The sequence below is a fragment of the Coloeus monedula genome (genome assembly GCF_965178545.1).
Source record: "Coloeus monedula genome assembly, chromosome: 5".
NCBI lineage: Eukaryota > Metazoa > Chordata > Aves > Passeriformes > Corvidae > Coloeus > Coloeus monedula.
In genome coordinates, this window is record NC_138785.1 from 1448405 (window position 1) to 1468271 (window position 19867).

The following is a 19867-nucleotide window of genomic DNA, read 5'->3' on the forward strand; positions in this document are numbered from 1 at the left end:
TTTTCATGTGTGAGGGACTAAGAAAGATACAGAGTCACAGACCAGGAAGGAGTTGTAATCATGATTTAAATGACCTAAACCTAAGGAGGGAGTACTGAAGTGAGAGAGAACCCAAACCTTTACAGCTAATGAGCTCTGAGGAAGTCTTAGCTGATCATTCCATTTTGGCTCATTTATTTAAATCAGATCCTGTCTTTTGTAGTGTGGCCAATCCTTGTCACCAGCCATTCAGTGTGATATATTGGTAGCAAACTTCTTGTCAGGGTGTTTGTTGATAACATCAGTAAAACTGTTGAACACAGCAACGAGATTTAAAAAGCTCAAGTGCTTTTTAAAATGCTTGTCAGGTGCCTTTCTGTGGCGGTGTCACACCTAATGGCCTGTAAAGATGTTGCTATAAATCAGTGCTGAAAAAGGGACTTTGTCTGTTCTAAATGCAGGGGTACACTTGGAAAGCATATTGGAAAACTGCTGTGAGGCCAGAAGATCTTTAGCTCATCCTCAGTGATGCCATGGTTGGGTTAGTCCTGCCCAGCAGTGACAATCCAAGTGTTACATTGACCATTTTTCTCCCAGCTTCTCTCCCCCTCTGCCCTGGGAGGCCCACTCCCAACAGGATGAGGTCAAAAGAAGCCTGGACTTCTTTCGGAGAAGGAGATTTTTAGGAGGCTCTGTGCCAGCTAAATCCCTGGCTCAGCTGAGGTTCATGGGGCAGCCTGACTTGGAGCAGAACCAGCCAAAACTGAGTCCTTATGGCTAAATATGTCCTGCTTCCTGTATTTTTTCCCTGCCTTTCTGTTGCACATTTGCCCCCTATTGTTCATTTTCCAGGGACAAGAATTAGTTCCTTCAGCCAGGCAGACCTGGCCTCTGGCAGCATCCAGTACCTCCACACCAGTGACACGGAAAAGCACACGGATGCCTTCACCTTTTCTGTGTCTGACGGGACAAACGAGGTCAGTCCCAGCGTGGCTTTTGCCTGAGTAGGAACGTGCTGTGGGCAGAGGGGGCTGCTCTTCCTTCTCCTGCTGTGAGAGTTCCCACATCCCTCAGGGCAGGGAGTGAGCCCTGTGCCGGGAACAGGGAACCACGTGGCCTCGTGGGACTGGCTCACCAAGATCTGAGTGCCTGGTTTTCAGCTGCTTGCCAGCTGCTCCTGGAGCTCAGCTTTGATCCAGTGCACTGACAGTGTGGGGATGATAGTCAGGCCCTGGAGAAATGCCTTTTTCCTGCTTTCTGAAAGAGGAAAAGCATAGCTGCACATAGAGGGAGAGGGGCAAAACTGAATGAGACAGGGAGGGAAAGCAGATGTCCACAAATATCACAGAAAGAGGGAGAATTAATTAGTGGGGAGGGATAGACAAGGTCGCATTCACATGATCTGGGCTTAGCTGCTCAGATTTACTCACTAGACAAGGCTGAAATGAAGTGACCAAACTGGGGATCGCTGTGCTCTTGTGATGAAGTCACACTCTTGGAAGGCTGAATTCATCAAGAGAGGCTTTTCCTCCTGTCCCAGGTGAGCCAGATGTTTGACATCACCATAAACCCCGTGGATGACTCCTTACCCATAGTGCAAAGCTTTGGGATGACAGTTCAGGAAGGGGTGAGAAAAACCATCACCGAGTTTGAGCTCAAAGCAACAGATGCTGACACAGAGGTAAGGCAGGACCCCCCCAGCCTCCTCCCTCCCCTCTTCTGCTGCACAGCTGGGCTGTCAGGAAAATGGGCTTGTGTTCAAAGACTTATGGCCTTGACACTGAATTTATGACTAGCACGGATGAAAATGGCATTTCCTCTTCTTTCTGGGTCTGGCCAGAGGCTGAGCTGTCTAATGTTGGCTCTGCCTCGCTGCTACCTCCCTGCAGTGAGAGATCTGGCTGCCTGAGCCAAAATCCTGCCCCAAAGGTTTTTGCTGCTTCCGCCCTGGCAGAAGTGCAAGGGACACATTGCCTGGAATGGCTGCAGGGCTGGGGGCTGCTCTTGTGTTCATGGAGCTGTCTCAGACCAGCTGAATAGGTAGTTTGGTGGGATGTGCCTTGTTTTGTAGGGAGCCACATTGGGAGAGGGATAAGGACAGGGCAGGGCTTGGGGCAATCAGGAATGTGCTGGGTTAGCCCCGGCTGGAAACAGTGACACAGGAAGCCGCCTGGGCAGGCTCCCTGTCCAGGTTTCACGAGCTGGAAGGACAGGCCTGGCCTGGTGCTGAGGTCGTGTCCCCAGCTTTGCCCCTCCGTGTGCGGGTGCAGGTCGCGTCCATCACATTCCGGGTGGTGCAGCCGCCCCGGCACGGGCTGATCGAGCGCAGCGGCCGCGGGCAGCGGCCCCTCCAGGCCACCACCTTCACCATGGATGACATCTACCAGAACCGCATCAGCTACAGCCACGACGGCGGCAGCGCACTCAGGGACCGCTTCACCTTCACCGTGTCCGACGGCACCAACCCCCTCTTCGTGGTGCAGGACGGCGGGAAGAAGGTCAGGGAGGAGAAGGGATGGGAGGGGGCCTTGTGAGCTCATAGGGAGCTGCCTCGTCTCAGAGCAGGGGGCTGAGCTGCTGTGGCTGCACTGAAGGCAAGGGCTGAGTGTTCTCAGTTACCTGGTGCCTTTGCTCCTTCCCCTCCCTGCCCTCTGTGTGTGCAAACTCACCCAGGACCTTGATCCCGGCAGAGTTGGAGGGAGCCAAGCTGGTGAAGTGGTGGGTGAGGCTCTGACTCCCAAAGTAACACCCATCTCCCTGAACTTCTGGCAGGTTGTGACCGCAGCACCGCAGCGCTTCCAGGTGGACATCGTCCCTGTGGATGACGGGACACCCAGGGTTGTCACCAACCTGGGCCTGCAGTGGCTGGAGTACACGGATGGCAAGGTAACACCTGCCTGGGCTCAGCTTGGGCTGCTTCTCAGGCTGTTCCTGGAGAGGAGGCTTCGCAGGGAAACATCCTGATCCTTCAGCACTTTTATTATTGTGATGGACAATACACACCCCAGGGTATATTTTTAGCTTTGCTGATGGTGGAGATATCTTGATGATGTGCTGCAGCAGCTGTGGCAGAGATACATGGCTTTCCAAGGATATGGTGCAGGAATTTCTTGCTATAACATGCCTTTGTTTTGCTTAAGTCCAAACAAAACCCCAGGAAACTCTCAGCTTGTTTTTGAGGAGCCAGCATTAACTGCAAAGAAACACTTTGGTTCTTCCCAGAAAAACATGAGTGGAAGATGCTGTAGTAAGAAATTGTATTAAGAAATGGCTATCTCAGCTCAAATTCCTCACTTCAGGAAAAGCACTCCCGCAGCCTCGAGCAGCTCAATTTTCTCTCTTTCTCCTGCTGTTATAAACATTTTGTTGTTGAAGAGAAAGCAAATTGTGGTGGAACTGAGTCAGATCCGTGCGAGAGCTTTTGAAAGAGGCTCTCGTGGAGCTCACCAGAGCTGTGTGAACTGTCCTGAGCGAGTCTTTCAATCTGAGGCTGTCTGCAAATGGTTTTTTGCCAAGCAGGGCCTCACCTGAGCATCAGCACAGCTCATGGAATAGAGGCTTCCAGTTGAAACCCAAAGATTAGTCCTAGACTTTAGTCCCAGCTAGATAGGGCTTGGCAGCTGCTTCGGATTTGCTTTTCTTTGAGCCACATTTGTCTTTTTAATTAAACTAACCCGATGTGAGGCAAAATTTGAACTCTTCTTGTGTTGTCAAACACCTTGTGGGATGTCTCTCTGTTCAAGGCTGCTCTGTGCTTTCATATCCTGAGATTTTCCCTCATGGAGAACTGTTTTGACAGAGGGATGGTTGGGCTTTTCGTGCAAACAGTCAATCAGACTTGCACTGCTGGAGCTTCAGTTTTACTCCCTTGGTTTGGCTTTAATCCAGGCCACCAATCTCATCACTAAGAAGGAATTACTGACGACAGATCCTGACACAGATGACAAACAGCTGATCTACGAGATAACAACCGGTCCCAGGAATGGTCATGTGGAGAACAAGCTGAAACCAGGGACAGCTGTGACCACCTTTACGCAGGGTATGGAGCTGGGCCGTGTCCTGCTGCCTTTTTCCTTCAGTTGATTCCGTTTGTTAAAATAAGGAAAAAATAGGGGGAAGGGGAGAAGAAAAGGAGCAGATCTCCAAAGTGTGTTGAAAATAAGCACTGAACTTTGCTGTCAGTTGCAGAAATCCTGTAATTTCTTATAGATGCCAACCTGAGTCCTGTAGCCACACCCAGGTTCTCCAGACTTGTTAGAGCTGGAGATGTGACTCGGGGCAGCAAAGGGGGCTTGTAGATCTTGCAAGCGCATCTGATCATCACAAGGTCTGGTAGATGTGCAGCCAGCTGTGCAGAGTCAGCAGTGTGGGGAAAGTACACTCTTGTGGGGCAGAGGGAAGGGGAGGTGAGGGGGGTAACTGCTTCCTGTGCCACTGTGATCGCTGATCCCTGTGGCCATGTGGAGCCGTGCCTCCGCACTGCTCATCTACAAAACTGCCTTTGGATTTCTGTGCTGACTCACTGGATGTCCCTCCTGGCAGAGGACGTGAACCAGGGCCTCATTTGGTATGTGATGCATGAGGAGAAGGTTCAGGAGACCATGGACAGCTTTCAGTTCCTAGTGAAGGATGGTAAACCCAACGTGGTCAGCGGCAATGTCTTCCACATCCAGTGGTCCCTCCTCAGCTTTACACACACCAGGTAAGCGGCACGGGGGTCACAGCACCTGGCTGAGCTGGAGCTGGGCTCTTACCTGAGCTCCCTACAGCGTGGAAATGAAATTCTGTCCGTGAGGAGAGGGGCCTGCTGGGCTAAAGCACAGGGCAGCTGCCCCATGCCCAAACCCCCGGTTATTATTGTGCCTCGGATTTTCCATGGAGGCCACGCTCACCCTGAGTCTGTGGTGCTCAGTGTCACACAACCACACAGAGTTTGCTCCCCAGCCTGTTATTTGTGTGTGCTTGATCTCTTTCCAGCTACAAGGTCAGGGAGAGCACTGGCTCTGTGAGCATCACTGTGAGGCGGATCGGGAACCTCAACCAGTACAGCATTGTCCTGTGCCGCACCGAGCAGGGAACAGCCACTGCTGGATCCGGATCACAGCCTGGAGAGCAGGACTACATGGAGTATGCAGGGCAGGTAGGTGGGGACACAGGAAAGGGACGGCCTGACCATACCTGCCACCAAGCCCGGAGGAAAGAATGGGTGAAAAGTGATAAAAGCACCAAGGAGGGTGTCTTTCACTTGTAAAATCACATGCGTTATTTGCTGTCAGAAGAGGGAGCGACTCAGGCCAGGGTGAGACAGGAAGGACAGGAAGCTCCAGACCCCAGTCCAAGGACAGCAGCCGGATTGCTGCCTTCCAGGTGCAGTTCGAGGAGCGGGAGGACACCAAGGCCTGCACCGTCGGCATCAACGACGACGATGTGTTCGAGGGCACGGAGAGCTTTTCCGTGGAGCTCAGCATGCCGGCCTACGCCCTGCTGGGCAACGTCACCCGGGCCACCGTCACCATCGCGGACCCCGAGGACGAGCCCACGCTGCAGTTCGACAGGAGCACGTTCCGCGTCAGCGAGAGCGCCGGCTTCCTCTCGGCTCCTGTGGAACGGAAAGGTGCGTCGGGCCGCGCAGGACGGCGTGCTGAGCCCCGCGGGAGGGACACGTGCAGAGGGGGAACCCTCATGGCAGAGAGGGAGCCCTTGGGCTTTGCCTGCTTATGGTTTTGGGGTGTTCTCTGATGTTTTGGAAGAGGTTCTGTCAATGGCAAGCAACACACAGGGTACTGTTGTTTATTTTTTTTATCTTTCCTGCCTCTGCTGTTAAAGCTTCTTGGGTTTGGATTCGTTTCAACTCCCAGCACGAGCAGGAGCAAACCCTTGTATTTGCAGCCTCTTGGTGATCTAGAGGGTGTTTTATGTGGACCCTGTCACTGGGCTTTAATAGGCAAGTGTTCCTTAATAGGCAAGTGTTCCTTAATAGGCAAGTGCCACCAGTTTCCTGAGTGTGGATTAGGAACGTGCCTGGAATTCAGGTCTAAGGTGGCTGCTATGCAAGTTCAGGAGCAGGGATAGTGCTCTTTTTCATTCCTCACCCTCTTTTCTGAATGCTGCTTTATTATTGAAGTGAACAGTGTCTCCACCAAATAGATTAAAAGTATTTCCACTTTTAAAAGAATTATGGAGTTTTCCTGTTGCTTCCTAGGGGATGCCAGCAGCACTGTGTCTGCTATCTGCTACACCGTCCCCAAATCAGCCAAGGGCAGCAGCCTTTACATGCTGGAATCCGGCTCCGACTTCAAGTCCCGGGGGCTGGCGGATGAGAACCGCCTCGTTTTGGGGCCGGGTGTCACCGTGGTGACCTGTGATGTCACTCTGATCGATGACAGTGAATATGAAGAGGATGAGGAGTTCGAGGTGGTGCTGGCCGACGCCTCGGACAACGCCCGCATTGGCAGCCGGGCTTCAGCCAACGTGGTCATCACCGGTCCCAATGACGCCTCCACGGTGTTCCTGGGGAACGCCACCTTTACCGTCAGCGAGGCTGCAGGTGAAGAGCAGGGGGTTGTGTTGGGGTGCTCACTGTGGAAGCTTTCACCAGGAAGATGTGTCACAAGGAGCAATTCAGGGCACAGCAGAACTGTCAGAGAAGTGCAGAGGGGCTCTGTGGTTCCCTCTGCACCGAGGGGGAGGCTGGGGGCCGGAGCAGTGCTGAAGGGAGAAGGCTCTGCTGAAGGGAAAGGAGTGGGTTTGTGGTACGTGGCTGCTCTCTCAGCTTGTTCTCTCTTGTGCATCTGTTGGTGCAGGACACATTGAGATTCCAGTGCTGCGGCAGGGACCTGACCTCTCCATGCCCACATCAGTGTGGTGTGCCACTCGGACATCAGACCCGCCCTCGGCCAGCCCGGGAGTCGATTATGTCCCCAGCTCCAGGAAAATAGAGTTCAGGCCAGGCAAGACAGAAGAGGTGAGGAGCCACTTGGACTCCTGCTGAGTCTGCTTTGCCTGGTGGCACTTGTCTTGCGTTTCTGCGCAGATCTGCCATTTGTTTTGAAAATCCTCTCAGGGCCACTTGAGAACTGTTAATGAGTCTGCTAAGCACAGACTCCCACCCTGTCAGCACTCCAGGCAGGGGGGATTTGATCACGCCACATCTTCCCAAAGATGGCAGCCCGTTCTCTGAAATTATATGCTGGATTTATCTAGAACATTATTTACATTGATTAATGGATTCAGAAAACATAATGACAGAATGGCTTTACACTAGACTCCCAAATGTGAGTGCTGGGAAGGACGAAAGCTTTGTACCTCTAACAGCAGGAATTCCACTTTCCCCCCAGTTCTGCCCCCTGACAATCCTGGATGATGCTCAGTACCCAGTGATAGAAGGGCTGGAGACTTTTGTTGTTTACCTCAGCTCCCCCCACGGAGCCGAGCTGGCAAAGCCATTCCAAGCCATCGTGGCCATCAATGACATCTTCCAAGATGGTAAGTTATCCCTGGCAGCTGTATCTGTTCCATTCCCACCTCTTGGCTCCCTGTGGATCCTCAACACTGCTTGGCTCTGTTTCTGCCCCCCTGCAGTGCCCAGCATGCAGTTCACCAAGGCCACCTACATGGCCAAGGAGAAGGAGGGGACCCTGCACATCCCCATCTTCCGCACGGGGGACCTGAGCTACGAGTCCTCTGTCAGGTGCTACACCCGGAGCCAGACAGCACAGGTCATGGAGGACTTCATGGAGAGGAGGGATGCAGAGGAGTCTCGCATCACTTTCCTCAAAGGGGAGAAGGTGAGCTGGACCTGCCTTGTGGAGGAACCAAGAACCATTGCTGAGAGAAGTTCACATCTCCTCCTTGCCTCTGTGTCATCAGAGGGAGCTGACAGAGTTGTCCAGGCTGCTTTCAGATTACACAAATTCTTGTCCTGGCAGTATGACCCACTCTGAAGGGGTTGTGTGTTTCACGATTAAACTGGTTAAATTGTGAAATGCAAATCTGATGCTTCAGGAGGACTCGGGATTCTTGTACAGAGAGCTGTGGGTTTGTGGAAGGAGATGTTTTTGCTGCTGTGTCTCATCATGTAGCAGCATGGTTTGTCCACACTGAAGTAGCAGCCCTAAAACCAGAAGGGTTTCTTCTGGGATGGACGGCACTCTGATGTGAAACCCTGGATGGGGAAGTACAGCCTGGCCTTCATGTGGCTTTATCAGATTTATCAGTGATTGCTGCTTTCTCCCCTTTGCTTGGCTTTAGGTGAAGAACTGCAGTGTTCACGTCACTGATGACTCTGCCTTTGAACCAGAAGAGCAGTTCCAGGTCTATCTGGGTAGCCCGCTTGGAAACCATTGGAGCGGAGCTCGGATTGGGAAGATGGACGTGGCCACCATAACTGTGACCAACGACGAGGACGGTGAGTGACGCTGCTCAGCAAGGATGTCATGGTGGTTCCAAGGGAGTTGGCACAGTCCCATCAGTGCAGTACATGTGGATGCCTTCGGTGCCACGGTCACAGCCCTGTGTGCAGGTCACTGGTGTGCACTGGGCTGGGCCGAAGGGAAGAGTTGAATAACAGTGCTTGGACCCGCTGCCTCTCTGTTTCCCATTCCCCTGCAGTTAGAGTTGCTGTGCTTCCCCTGGGAGATGTTCCCTTCCCTCCACAGTGTCACAGTCTGGAGAGAACTGTGGGGGAGAAGAGGGATGCCAGGTCCCTCTGGTGTGACAGCCTGCAGGGGTGGAGCACCAGCACGTGGCGAGGATTTGGGGGTGTGTGGGAGGCAGGGATAGGAGAATCATTTGCCATCCTCTGTAGCCCGACACGCTCGTTAGGTTTTGCCCTAAGTCACACCCAAATCTTTTTGGCCCCTGCTTTGAGGAGCCCCCTGCTCTGAGGGTGTGTAGATGAGTCCGAAAGGAGCTGAGCTGAACCAGTCAGGGGTGCAAACCTTGGGCTTTTCCCTCACTGCTCTTCCTGCAGCCCCCACCATCGAGTTCGAAGAGGCCGCGTACCAGGTGCGGGAGCCACCGGGCCCGGAGGGAGTGGCTGTGCTGAACGTGCCGGTGGTCCGCAGGGGGGACCACAACAGGACCTCCAAGGTGCGCTGCAGCACCCGCGACGGCTCGGCGCAGGCCGGCGTGGATTACTACCCCAAGAGTCGGATGCTCAAGTTCAGCCCAGGTAAAGGGGCCTCACAGGGAGGGTTACACGTCGGGGTGCGACCAGGGACATTTTGTGTGCGTCAGGATATCCAGGAGATTTGGGGAGAGCCACTTTTTGCATGAGGTTTGCTGTAATTTTATTACTCAAAAAAGCTGACATGTTAAATGAAGGCTGATCAGATCAGAGGAAGAAGCACTGACACCTGGCAAAGTCCTCCTCAGGGAATGTAGGGCTGTGAACACCTCAGACTGTGTTGCTGGACCAAGAAGCCTTCACCAAACAGCTCTGCACACTGGCCTGAGGGAGAGCAGGGATGGGAATGTGCTTTGCATCCCAGATTTTTCTTCCAGACAGCTAATACAAGACAGTCATTATTAATCCTCAGATGGCATCTGTTAGTAAATCTATCACCAGATCAATTGGATCAGTTGTCATAGCTGGAGTTTTATGTTTAGAGTAGACTCCTATGGATAAATTATTAGCAGCAATGAGTGGAAATAAAATTTATAATGTGTATTTTATCATAATGTCTCCGTGGTCACAGCCTAGAGCAGCTGCACAGGGTTTGTATGAGAACTTGAGAGCAGTCTCTGATGATGAATTGAGTTCTCTCTGTTTTTCTTGCACTCACTCCCAAAGGTGTGGCCCTCATCATGTTTAAGGTGGAGATCATGTCCAACGAAGACCGGGAATGGCACGAGTCCTTTTCTCTGGTGCTGGGCCCAGATGACCCGGTGGAAGCAGTTCTCGGAGACACCAGCACTGCCACAGTGACTATTTTGGATCAGGAGGCGGCAGGGAGCCTGATTCTCCCAGCACCTCCCCTGGTGAGTGGGTGTGATTTAGTGCCCTTCAAGGACAGACTGGCAACCGCAGTGGGATTTCTGAAATAAAATGTAAAGCTGTAGTGGCAACATGAGAGGGAAGGATGGCTTTTTCCACCCTTTCCCTCATCCCCAGCTGAGTGCTGCTCTCTTGCCTCCACACAGGTCGTCACCCTGGCTGACTACGACCGCGTGGAAGAAGTGACCAAGGAGGGTGTTAAGAAATCCCCTTCCCCAGGCTACCCCCTCATCTGCGTCACTCCCTGTGACCCTCACTTCCCCAAGTACGCCCTCATGAAGGAGCGCTGCAGAGAGGCCGGGATCAACCAGTCTTCCATACAGTTCAGCTGGGAAGTGGCAGCCCCCACGGACGGGAACGGAGCCCGGTCGCCTTTTGAGACCATCACGGACAACACCCCCTTCACCAGCGTCAACCACAGGGTAGGTGGAGAGGCACTGGCACGGTGGAGCTGCAGGGGCGCAGAGATTCCAGCCTCAAATCTCCTCGGATCTGGGACTTGGTGTGAGGCATGGGTGCTAGGGCTTAGAAAATACAGCACTGTTTTTCCTTAAGCCTGCTGGAAGCACTACTGGTTTCCTCCTCCTCGTTCCCTCAGGTGCTGGACAGCATCTACTTCAGCCGGCGGTTCCACGTGCGCTGCGTGGCCAAGGCTGTGGACAAGGCTGGCCACGTGGGGACGCCCCTGAGGAGCAACGTGGTGACCATAGGCACAGACAGTGCCATCTGTCACACGCCCGTGGTCGCGGGGACAGCCCGAGGGTTCCAGGCACAGTCGTTCATTGCCACGCTCAAGTACGTGGATGTGAAGCACAAGGAGCATCCCAACAGGTATGAGCCTAGCCAAGGGCGAGTGCAGCTCTTCACCAGCCCCCCTGGCATTACAGAGGTGCCTGGGCTCACAAGGACAACACATCCCTTCTGCTGAGGGGGTGCCCTTCCCCTCAGGAATTGGGAGTTGGTGGGACAGCTTAAGGAGCAGATGTGTAGCTGGGGAAATCTAGCTCAAACTAAACATCAGGCTCACCTGCCTGGGCTCTGCTGCTGTGGGGATCCTGTACCTGCCCAGCTGCTCCCTTCTGCTGTCTCATGTGCTGCTTGTTCCAGGATCCACATCTCGGTGCAGATCCCCCACCAGGATGGGATGCTGCCCCTCATCTCCACGCTGCCGCTGCACAACCTGCATTTCCTTCTCTCCGAGTCCATCTACAGGCACCAGCACGTCTGCTCCAACCTGGTCACTGTCAGAGACCTCAGAGGCATCTCAGGTAGCCTTCAATGCCAGCCTTTGCTTCCTGAACATGGAAGCCTGGAAAGAAATGCGAGAGGGCAGCTTTGTCTTCCTCTGGGCTCTCTTGACATGATGTAAATGACAATGAATCTTCCTGGTCTAACAGCAGTGACCAGAGTTACCCCGTTGGAGATGGGATTCCAGGCATGGGAATGTTTGAGGAAATTGTAGGCTGTAGGTTCACACTGTGCTGGTGATTTTCTGCTTTTCAAATCTGTCTTGTGATATCCACACGGGTGGAGAGGGATCTGCAGGGCTGGATCGCTGTGTCTGGGTCACCGAGGTCTCCCACGGGGCAACAAAATCAATTCACTGCTGAAGGAAATGTCAGAGCTGAAAAGAACAGGCAGACTGTGTCTCTGACACTCCGGGCAATGAGATCCATGCTAGATCCATGGTGGGCAGCGAGTTGTACTTGGTTCTGATAATTCCATACTCAACCTGTTCCTCATTTCTTAAAGGTTAACTTCAACCTTGAATAAATAGGTCCATAAGTTTGATTTTTAGGATGCTTACCCCATTCCTGTAACCTTTTCCTCTGTGAAGACCTGAGTATGTCCAGTTTGACCTCCAGAAAAATGAAGGGAGAGGAGCTCCCATGATTCAGGAGTGAAGCAAGACCCCCATACTTGGCTTCAGGCTGTTTAAAATCGGGAGGGATCAGTGTCCTGATGTCTCTCACTCCAGAGGCAGGGTTCCTGGATGAGGTGACCCACGACAGCTTCGTGCTGGGCCCGGGCTACGACCGCCCCTACCAGCTGGACCCTGCAGTGAGGGAGCCCAAGAGCATCCAGCTGTACCAGCACCTCAACCTCAAGAGCTGCATCTGGACCTTCGACGCTTATTATGACATGACTGAATTAATTGATGTCTGTGGAGGCTCTGTCACTGCTGACTTCCAGGTGAGAGGCACGTCCAGAGCTCTCCCACCTATCCCAGCTCTCTCTCACTTTCCGGGCACAGCTCTGCATTGCACTCAGGTGTTGCTGCTCTGCTCTGTAGAGGTGGAGTGTGGCTTTTCCCCCCTTTCACCTGGAAGAGAACAGTGCTGTGTGCACTTACTTCATTTATTTTCCTGGGGGTAACACAGGTTTTATTGTCTTAATCTTCAGAGCACCAGGAAAATATTACTTTTTTAATGTATGGTCACACTGGAAATACAAAACATTCTCAGCTGGGCTCTCTTCTTTTATAATTTTGACCATGCTCTCAGCCAACAGAAATGAGCAAAGGACAGAGCAGAGGCAGATCAGTCCATGCTCCACAACAGAGGGAGGTCATGGGATATTTTAACTAAAATCTTAATTAAGAGACTGGCAGACCAAAAGCCAAAAGCGTCCTTTAAATGGGTGGCTTTCACTATTTGAGGTGTCTCACTGCCCTCTCCTGGCTGCATTACCCATGTGCATCCCACTCCATCTCCCTTAGGTTCTTGCATTCAATTCCCATTGCTATGGCCAGCATCATCTCTTCTAATTCCTGCCAGCCTGGACTACTTCATTAACTTTCCTTTTATAGCTCCAATTGCTTGCACAGATCCAGAGGAGCTACTTGGCCTGAACAACTGCCCAGTGGAGCATGTGGAGCCTGGCACCAGCCAGGCTGGAACATCTCCCTGAACCCTCTGGGGCCTGCAAAGTACAGCTGCACTGTGCAGATAATAAATGGAGAGCTGTGGGAGGCCTGAGCAAGCAGAATTGCTGATTGTTAATTCACAGCCTTGGAAACTGGGGGGTTTTGAGGTGAAATTGTGCCCAGAGCTCCTCTGTCCCATGGCCCCAGCAAGCCTTAGCACTGCCCCTGAATTAAAGCACAGGTTTGTCTTAGGTACCTACACGTAAAGAATGTTCAGGGCCACCTCTGACTTCACTTGAAGGTGCATAACCCCCTTTTTGGGGTTTTATTGACAGGTAAGGGACTCTGCCCAGTCCTTCCTGACAGTCCATGTCCCTCTCTACGTGTCCTACATCTATGTGACGGCCCCGAGGGGCTGGGCTTCCCTGGAGCACCACACAGAGATGGAGTTCTCCTTCTTTTACGACACCGTTCTCTGGAGGACAGGTGAGCCTCAGGCACTCCAAGGGCTATGGAAGAAGTGGCTCCTTCATATTTTTCCCTTAGTTCCTGCACTGCCACCAGAGTCCTGAGGGAGGGGGGAACTCAGAATATTTCCTTCCCTTTATGCTTGCTGGGGGCTTAGGCAGCTAATGGATAATGGAGGAAGTGTGTAGCTGGCTCAGTGGAGGATGATCCCAACTAAACCCTGCCTTTTGGAGATCTCCCAAATGCTTCTGGGGCTGGCAGAGCCCAGGTGAGGGGCGAGTGTGCTGTGTGGGCTCCCAGTGCCGCTGTCCTTGCAGGGATCCAGACGGACAGCGTGCTCTCGGCCCGGCTGCAGATAATCCGCATCTACATCCGCGAGGATGGCCGGCTGGTCATTGAGTTCAAGACACAGGCCAAGTTCCGAGGTGAGGGCACTGATCCTGACAGGGACACAAACCAGGGTCACTCACGGCTCTGCTCTGGCAGCACAGGCAGCACAACAAGTCCCTCTCCCCACCAGGAGCCCCTCTGTGCTGAGGTGCACGTGGGGCCTCTCCGTACGCTGCCTCCTGCCACCTCCTTGTCCTCCCCCAGGGCTGTTTGTCATGGAGCACCACAGCCTGCCAGATGTCAGGTCCTCTTTAATGACTCCAGAGCACCTGGGAGGGATCGAATTTGACCTGCAGCTGCTGTGGAGTGCTCAGACTTTTGACTCTCCCTACCAGCTCTGGAGAGCAACCAGCTCCTACAACAGGTGAGGGCTGGGGGCCAGTCCCCTTCAGCAGCTTCCCACAGCACTCCCTGTTCTCCCTGGTGACCTTCCAGCAGCCACAGCAATAGTGTGGAATGCTCAGGAGCTTGGTCACAGCTGGAGTATGTGGGGAGTTGCTGTCAGGGCTGGAACACTGTTCTATTGAGAGAAAAATCAGCTCAGCTTCTTGTAAAGGCATTTTTCCAGCAATGAAGCTTGTGGATGGACTGATCCCAGAGGTGACAGTGCATTTCAGAAGATCACATTTGTCCCTCAGGGACTGCTGGATGACATTGGTGGGGCAAGAGAGAGATGCTGCCCTGGGTGAAGAGCTCAGAGCTCTGCTTGGTGACTGCAGGGTCTCCTGTCTGTTCCCAGGAAGGATTACTCTGGAGAATACACCATCTTCCTGATCCCCTGCACGGTGCAGCCCACGCAGCCGTGGGCAGAGCCTGGAGACAAGCCCCTGCCCTGCACAGCTCACGCTCCTGAGCGGTAAGGAGGCCCCACCCCCACGGCAGCAGGGCAGGGTCAGCCCTTGTGGGGTGCACATTGATCCAAACCTCATCTCTCCTTTGTTTCCTTCCTTGTTCCAATTCCAGGTTTTTGATCCCAATTGCCTTCCAGCAGACAAACCGCCCAGTTCCAGTTGTTTACTCCCTGAACACGGAGTTTCAGCTCTGTAACAATGAGAAGGTGTTTCTAATGGACCCCACCAAATCCGAAATGTCTCTGGCAGAAATGGATTACAAAGGGGCTTTTTCCAAGGGTAGGATTTACATCTCCTGTTCTGCTTCTGCCCAGTGTTTCTGCCTTCACAGCTTCCATTTCTTGAAGAGGAAAGGGCAAAACCCAGCTGTGGCTTTGCCTCTTCCACAGCAACAAATGACATTTTGAGCATCTTACAGCCCTGTGAAACAACAACGTGCTCTGGCACGGTGTTTTGTCACCCCCACACACCAAGCCCTTCCCAAACAATCCAAACCCCTCTAAACCCAGAGCCACGTGTGGTCCAGCCCATCTGGTTTTAGCAGCATTTCCCTGGTTGGGGAATTTCACCTGCCCCTCTTTGTCCCGACCTCCCCAGGGCAAATCCTGTATGGGCGTGTGCTCTGGCACCCGGAACAAAACCTCAACGCCGCTTACAAGCTGCAGCTGGAGAAGGTCTACCTGTGCACAGGCAGGGATGGCTACGTGCCCTTCTTCGACCCCACGGGCACCGTCTACAACGAGGGGCCCCAGTACGGCTGCATCCAACCCAACAAGTACCTGAAACACCGATTCCTCCTCCTGGTGAGTCCCCTGCTGCTGCTTCCCATTTGGGATTGTCTCTGGCGACGAGCAGATCGTGACTGCAAAGGGATGAGGGAAGAAACACGGTGGATGTTTAGCAATGCTGGTGCAAACTGTGAACGCAAGATCAGATTTTCCCTACTCTTTGTCCATGAGTGTTCCTTAATCTACGCCTACGTGTAGGTGTGGAGATGGGACATTCGGATTAGATTCCTTGCACAGGTGTTACGTAGTGCCCAGCCTGCCTTGGGAAAGCAGCATTCCTCATGACACCTCTCTGACTTCCAGGACCGAAACCAGCCAGAAGTGACGGATAAATATTTCCACGATGTGCCTTTTGACGCCCACTTTGCTTCCGAGCTGTCCGAGTTCCACTCGGTGAGCAGCATGCCTGGAGTCGATGGATTTACTCTCAAGGTGGATGCTCTCTATAAGGTATGTACCCAGTGCTTTTGGTAGCCCAAAACTGACATCTCTGTCCAGGACCTCCCAAACACTTGGTGTATTGTAGGCTCTGGGCCTTCAGAATTCAATTCTGACACAGGAAATGGAGATTCGGGTACCATTCTGGTAATTCAGTTTTTTTTTTTTCCTGAGCACTCAGGAAAAAGCTCTTTAAAAACGTATAACTCATGTTTCTGAATGAATTATTGCCATTGGCAAAGGCTGGACACCTCACTGGGTGGTCAGTGTTACTTCAGCTGCTTAGAAAAACCCACTGAGCTGACTTGGTCAGAAACAGGACACAAAACACACCAGCTCTTGAGAGAATCACTTGGTGTAAAAGCCATCACTAACATTCCCTCTGTCCATGCTTTCCCTTGGGGAAAGGTGGAAGCTGGACACCAGTGGTACCTCCAAGTGATCTACGTGATCGGCCCGGAGGGCACGGCCGGGCCCCGTGTCCAGCGCTCCCTGGCTCGCCGCTGGCAGCGCAGCCGCAGGGACCTGGCCGAGGGGGCCGGGAGGCCGGCGCTGGATGACTCCCTGATCTACGACAACGAGGGCGACCAGCTGAAGAACGGCACCAACATGAAGTCGCTGCTGTTGGAGAGGGAGGAAGCTGCCGTCGCGGCCTCCCTGTCCCAAACGGGCGCTTCCCTGGGCAGCGCCTTCGCCGCCCTCACCCTGCTGCTGCTGGTGCTGTCCGGAGTTTGCCTCCTCGCCAGGAAGTGCCGGAAGCTGCGGAGGAAGCGGGAGGCTGCCAGGGGCGCCCCCGAGGAGCACCCCTTGAACACCAAGGTGGAGCTGCCCCGGGGCGCCCCGAGGGCCGTGGGCAGCCGGTGTTGCACCGTCAGGAACGTTCATCCACCGAGGGAAAACGGCGGCGTCGGCCGGGGGCAGGGCAGGAAAGTGAAGCAGGTGAACTTGGAAGTCAAAGTCCACAGCAATTTGCACGACGGCACGGAAGTTTAATGGAGCACACGCATCGGGATAAGCTTTTTATAAACTGTAAAATAAAGATAACCCAAACCAAAAAAGCTCTGCGGGTATTTTTAGAGTCTGGTGAGGAGGGGCAGCTGTCATGTCCCGCTGCTCCTCTCTCAGCGGCTTCACCGCATGGCACCGCTGCCCTCTCCCGGTGCTGCTCCAGCTCTGTGCTTCTCCAGCTCTGCCATGCTCCGCCTCCGGGGGCTGGGCAGTGTGGGGAAAACATCCCCCAGCCCTGGCATGTGGGAGCTCTGGGTTCCTCTGCGGAAGCCGCCGGGTTCCTCTGCGTCCTCTGCAAGAGAGTAAAGCTTAAATAAAAACTTGACCCGGTATGATCGGGGTGTTCCTTCCTGTGCCCATTTCCCTGGGGCGCAGCGGCCGGCAGCTCCACGGGGCTGAGGTCCTGGGGAAGGGACGGCGGGGCGGGCGGTGCTCTCCCCGGGGGCGCGGTGGCCTCGGGGCTGGAGGAGCGGGAGCGGGAGCGGGAGCGGGAGCGGGAGCGGGAGCGCGCTCCGGGGCTGCGGGGCCGGCCCTGCCCGCGCGGGGGCGCCGCGCTCGCACCGCGCTCCGTGACCGCCAGAGGGCGCCCCGCGGGGTCCCGCGCCCACACGGAGGGGGAGCCCCGGCCCCGGCCGGCCCCGGAGCGGCTCCGCGACCGCACCGCGAACCGTCCCCGCTCTGCCGCACCCGGCACCGCCCGCCCGCGGGGATCCGGGCCCCGGTACCAGTCCCGCCCCGATCCCGCTTCGGTCCTCCCGCCGGCGGACAGGCGGCCCCGCCCGGGACCCCGGCAGGACTCGAACCCCCCATCCCAGCTCCGGTTTTGGGGTCCATCGCCCGCTTTCGGTCAACCTCGTCCCGACATCGTAGCAGAAGGGGGCAGCGAGTCCAGGCTAGGGTTGGGCTAGTCCTCACCCCTGTCTCACCCCCAATGCCGCCTCGGTCCGCCATCCCCGGGACCCGCACCGGGGGAGAGGCAGCACCGCTCCGCGAACGGACCCCGGCAGCACTCGGCGCCACACCCCCGGCCCCAGTCGCGGCCCCGCCGCAGCGCCCCGGGCTCGGCGCGGTCCCCGCCGGGAGCAGCCCCGGGGCCGGGCTCGCACAGCGCCGAGCGAGGGTCCCGAGCGCCGGCCCCGGGACACCGGGGGGACGGGGGCGGGGGAGGTGCAGGTGTGAGGGGCGGGGCCACGGGGAGCGAGCGCCGGGCGGGGCCGGCACAGGTGTGAGGGGCAGGGCCACAGAAAGCGGGGCGGGGCCACAAGGCGCGTGCGCAGGGCGGGGTCGGCACAGGTGCGCGGGGCCCAAGGGCGGCTGCGCGGGGCGGGGCCGAGGGCATTTAAACCCCGGAAGACACGATCGCCGCCATTTTCTCTCTAGCAGTCGGTGGTGGTGGCAGCTGCCGGTCCGGGCTCCGCCGGCGGGGCCCAGGTGAGGCGCGGGGGACTCGAGCTCCCGCCTTCTCTCTATTCCTTCCTTTTTCCCTTTCCTCCCCCCTACCACGTTCTTCCGTCTCTCCCCCAAGCTCCACTCCTCCCTTTCTCCCCCCCCCACACCAGCCTCCCCTCCCTGCTACGCACGTCGACCACCCCCTATCCCTCCTGCCTGCTCCCTCCTCAACCTGATACTCCCCTCTGTTCCTCTTCTGTCCTTTCTACCTTCCCCTACTTCTCCTTTCTCCCCCTTCCCCGTCCCTGCCCCGGCTTCCCCCTACCTCCCTTCTTGCTCCCCATACCCTCTCTGACCCCTTTATTCCCCGTCTGTCCCTCCTATACCCGTTCTTTATCCCTTATCCCTTTCTCTCTTTCCCCGCAGCCGCGGGGTTCGGGGCGCCGGATAATAAAGCCCAGAGGGCCGGAGCCCGGCGCCCCTCGCTTGAGTCCCCACACGGGGCCGGGCCCGCTGTGCGGATCCCCCCATGCAGTTCACAAACACCGCCCGACAGCGCCGGGGCTCCGGCTGTCCCCACATCACACTGGGGGCTCCCGGGGGGGTCGGGGTTGGGGGGTTTAGGATGGGCCCCCTCCTCAGGAGGGGGTCCTGGGGTGGGGAGGGTGGGAGGAGGGGAGGGCGGGCCCCCTCCGGAGGAGGGGGTCCTGGGGAGGGGGTTGGGGTGGGCCCCCTCCGGAGGAGAGGGTCCGGGGGGGAGGGGCTAGGAGGGGGTGGAACCCCCCCTTGACCCCTCCCACCCCGGACCCCCTCCTCCGGCCGGGGTCCATCCCGACCCCCTCCCCGGGACCCCCTCCTCCGGACAGGGACCCGAGGGAGGGAGGGGCGGGTGGGTGGGGACGGGAAGGGTGCTGCTCCAGAGAACATTTTATATTTATGGTGCAGAGTGACGTGACCCCCTCTGCTACCCACCCCACCCGCCCCTCCCTCGCCCCCGGGCCCCTGTCCGGAGGAGGGGGCCCTGGGAAGGGGCCGGGTGTGGATCCCGCCCGGAGGGGAGGCCCCGAGGTGGGAGGAGCCGAGGAGGGCGGACCCCCCTCGACCCCTCCCACCCCGGACCCCCTCCTCCGGAGGGGGCCCACCCCCACCCCTCCCCAGGACCCCCCCCTCCGGAGGGGGCCCTCCCTAACCCCCCACCCACCCCCCGGACCCCCTCCTAAAGAGGGGGCCCATCCTAAACCGCACCCCCCCCACCCCCTCCTGAGGAGGGCGTCCTCCCTAAACCCCCCCCGACCCCCCAACCCCGGGAGCCCCCAGTGTGATGTGGGGACAGCCGGAGCCCCGGCGCTGTCGGGCGGTGTTTGTGAACTGCATGGGGGGACCCGCACAGCGGGCCCGGCCCCGTGTGGGGACTCAAGCGAGGGGCGCCGGGCTCCGGCCCTCTGGGCTTTATTATCCGGCGCCCCGAACCCCGCGGCTGCGGGGAAACAGGGAAGGGGAATAAAGGGAGAGAGAAGTATAGGAGGGACAGAGCAGGGATAAAGGGGAGACAAGGAGGTGCGTAGGGCAGACAGAGGGAAGCCGGGTCAGGTAGGGCGGAGGGGGACAAAGGAGGAGCAGGAAGGTAGGAGGGATAGAAAGGGAACAGAGGAGAGAGTCAGGTTGGGTAGTGGGGTGAGGAGGGATAGAGGAG

At 56.1% G+C, this 19867-nt stretch overlaps 1 protein-coding gene across 1 annotated transcript in view; it reads left to right on the top strand.

Annotated features, from left to right (window-relative positions):
• Positions 1–16770, top strand: part of FRAS1 (Fraser extracellular matrix complex subunit 1) — a gene marked incomplete at its 3' end in the record, with an annotated part of 109301 nt that extends 92531 nt beyond the window's left edge. The window contains exons 47-73 of the mRNA XM_082281605.1: positions 832–956; positions 1520–1660; positions 2250–2477; positions 2752–2865; positions 3868–4018; positions 4522–4681; positions 4957–5119; positions 5347–5593; positions 6182–6526; positions 6783–6943; positions 7317–7464; positions 7561–7766; positions 8230–8386; positions 8951–9151; positions 9773–9960; positions 10123–10398; positions 10575–10807; positions 11084–11244; positions 11955–12169; positions 13178–13328; positions 13628–13735; positions 13905–14064; positions 14440–14556; positions 14664–14830; positions 15149–15354; positions 15643–15789; positions 16186–16770. Coding sequence (XP_082137731.1) covers positions 832–956; positions 1520–1660; positions 2250–2477; positions 2752–2865; positions 3868–4018; positions 4522–4681; positions 4957–5119; positions 5347–5593; positions 6182–6526; positions 6783–6943; positions 7317–7464; positions 7561–7766; positions 8230–8386; positions 8951–9151; positions 9773–9960; positions 10123–10398; positions 10575–10807; positions 11084–11244; positions 11955–12169; positions 13178–13328; positions 13628–13735; positions 13905–14064; positions 14440–14556; positions 14664–14830; positions 15149–15354; positions 15643–15789; positions 16186–16770 — 5261 coding nt within the window. The remainder of the gene's footprint in view (positions 1–831; positions 957–1519; positions 1661–2249; positions 2478–2751; positions 2866–3867; positions 4019–4521; positions 4682–4956; positions 5120–5346; positions 5594–6181; positions 6527–6782; positions 6944–7316; positions 7465–7560; positions 7767–8229; positions 8387–8950; positions 9152–9772; positions 9961–10122; positions 10399–10574; positions 10808–11083; positions 11245–11954; positions 12170–13177; positions 13329–13627; positions 13736–13904; positions 14065–14439; positions 14557–14663; positions 14831–15148; positions 15355–15642; positions 15790–16185) is intronic.
• Positions 16771–19867: the final 3097 nt, after the last annotated feature.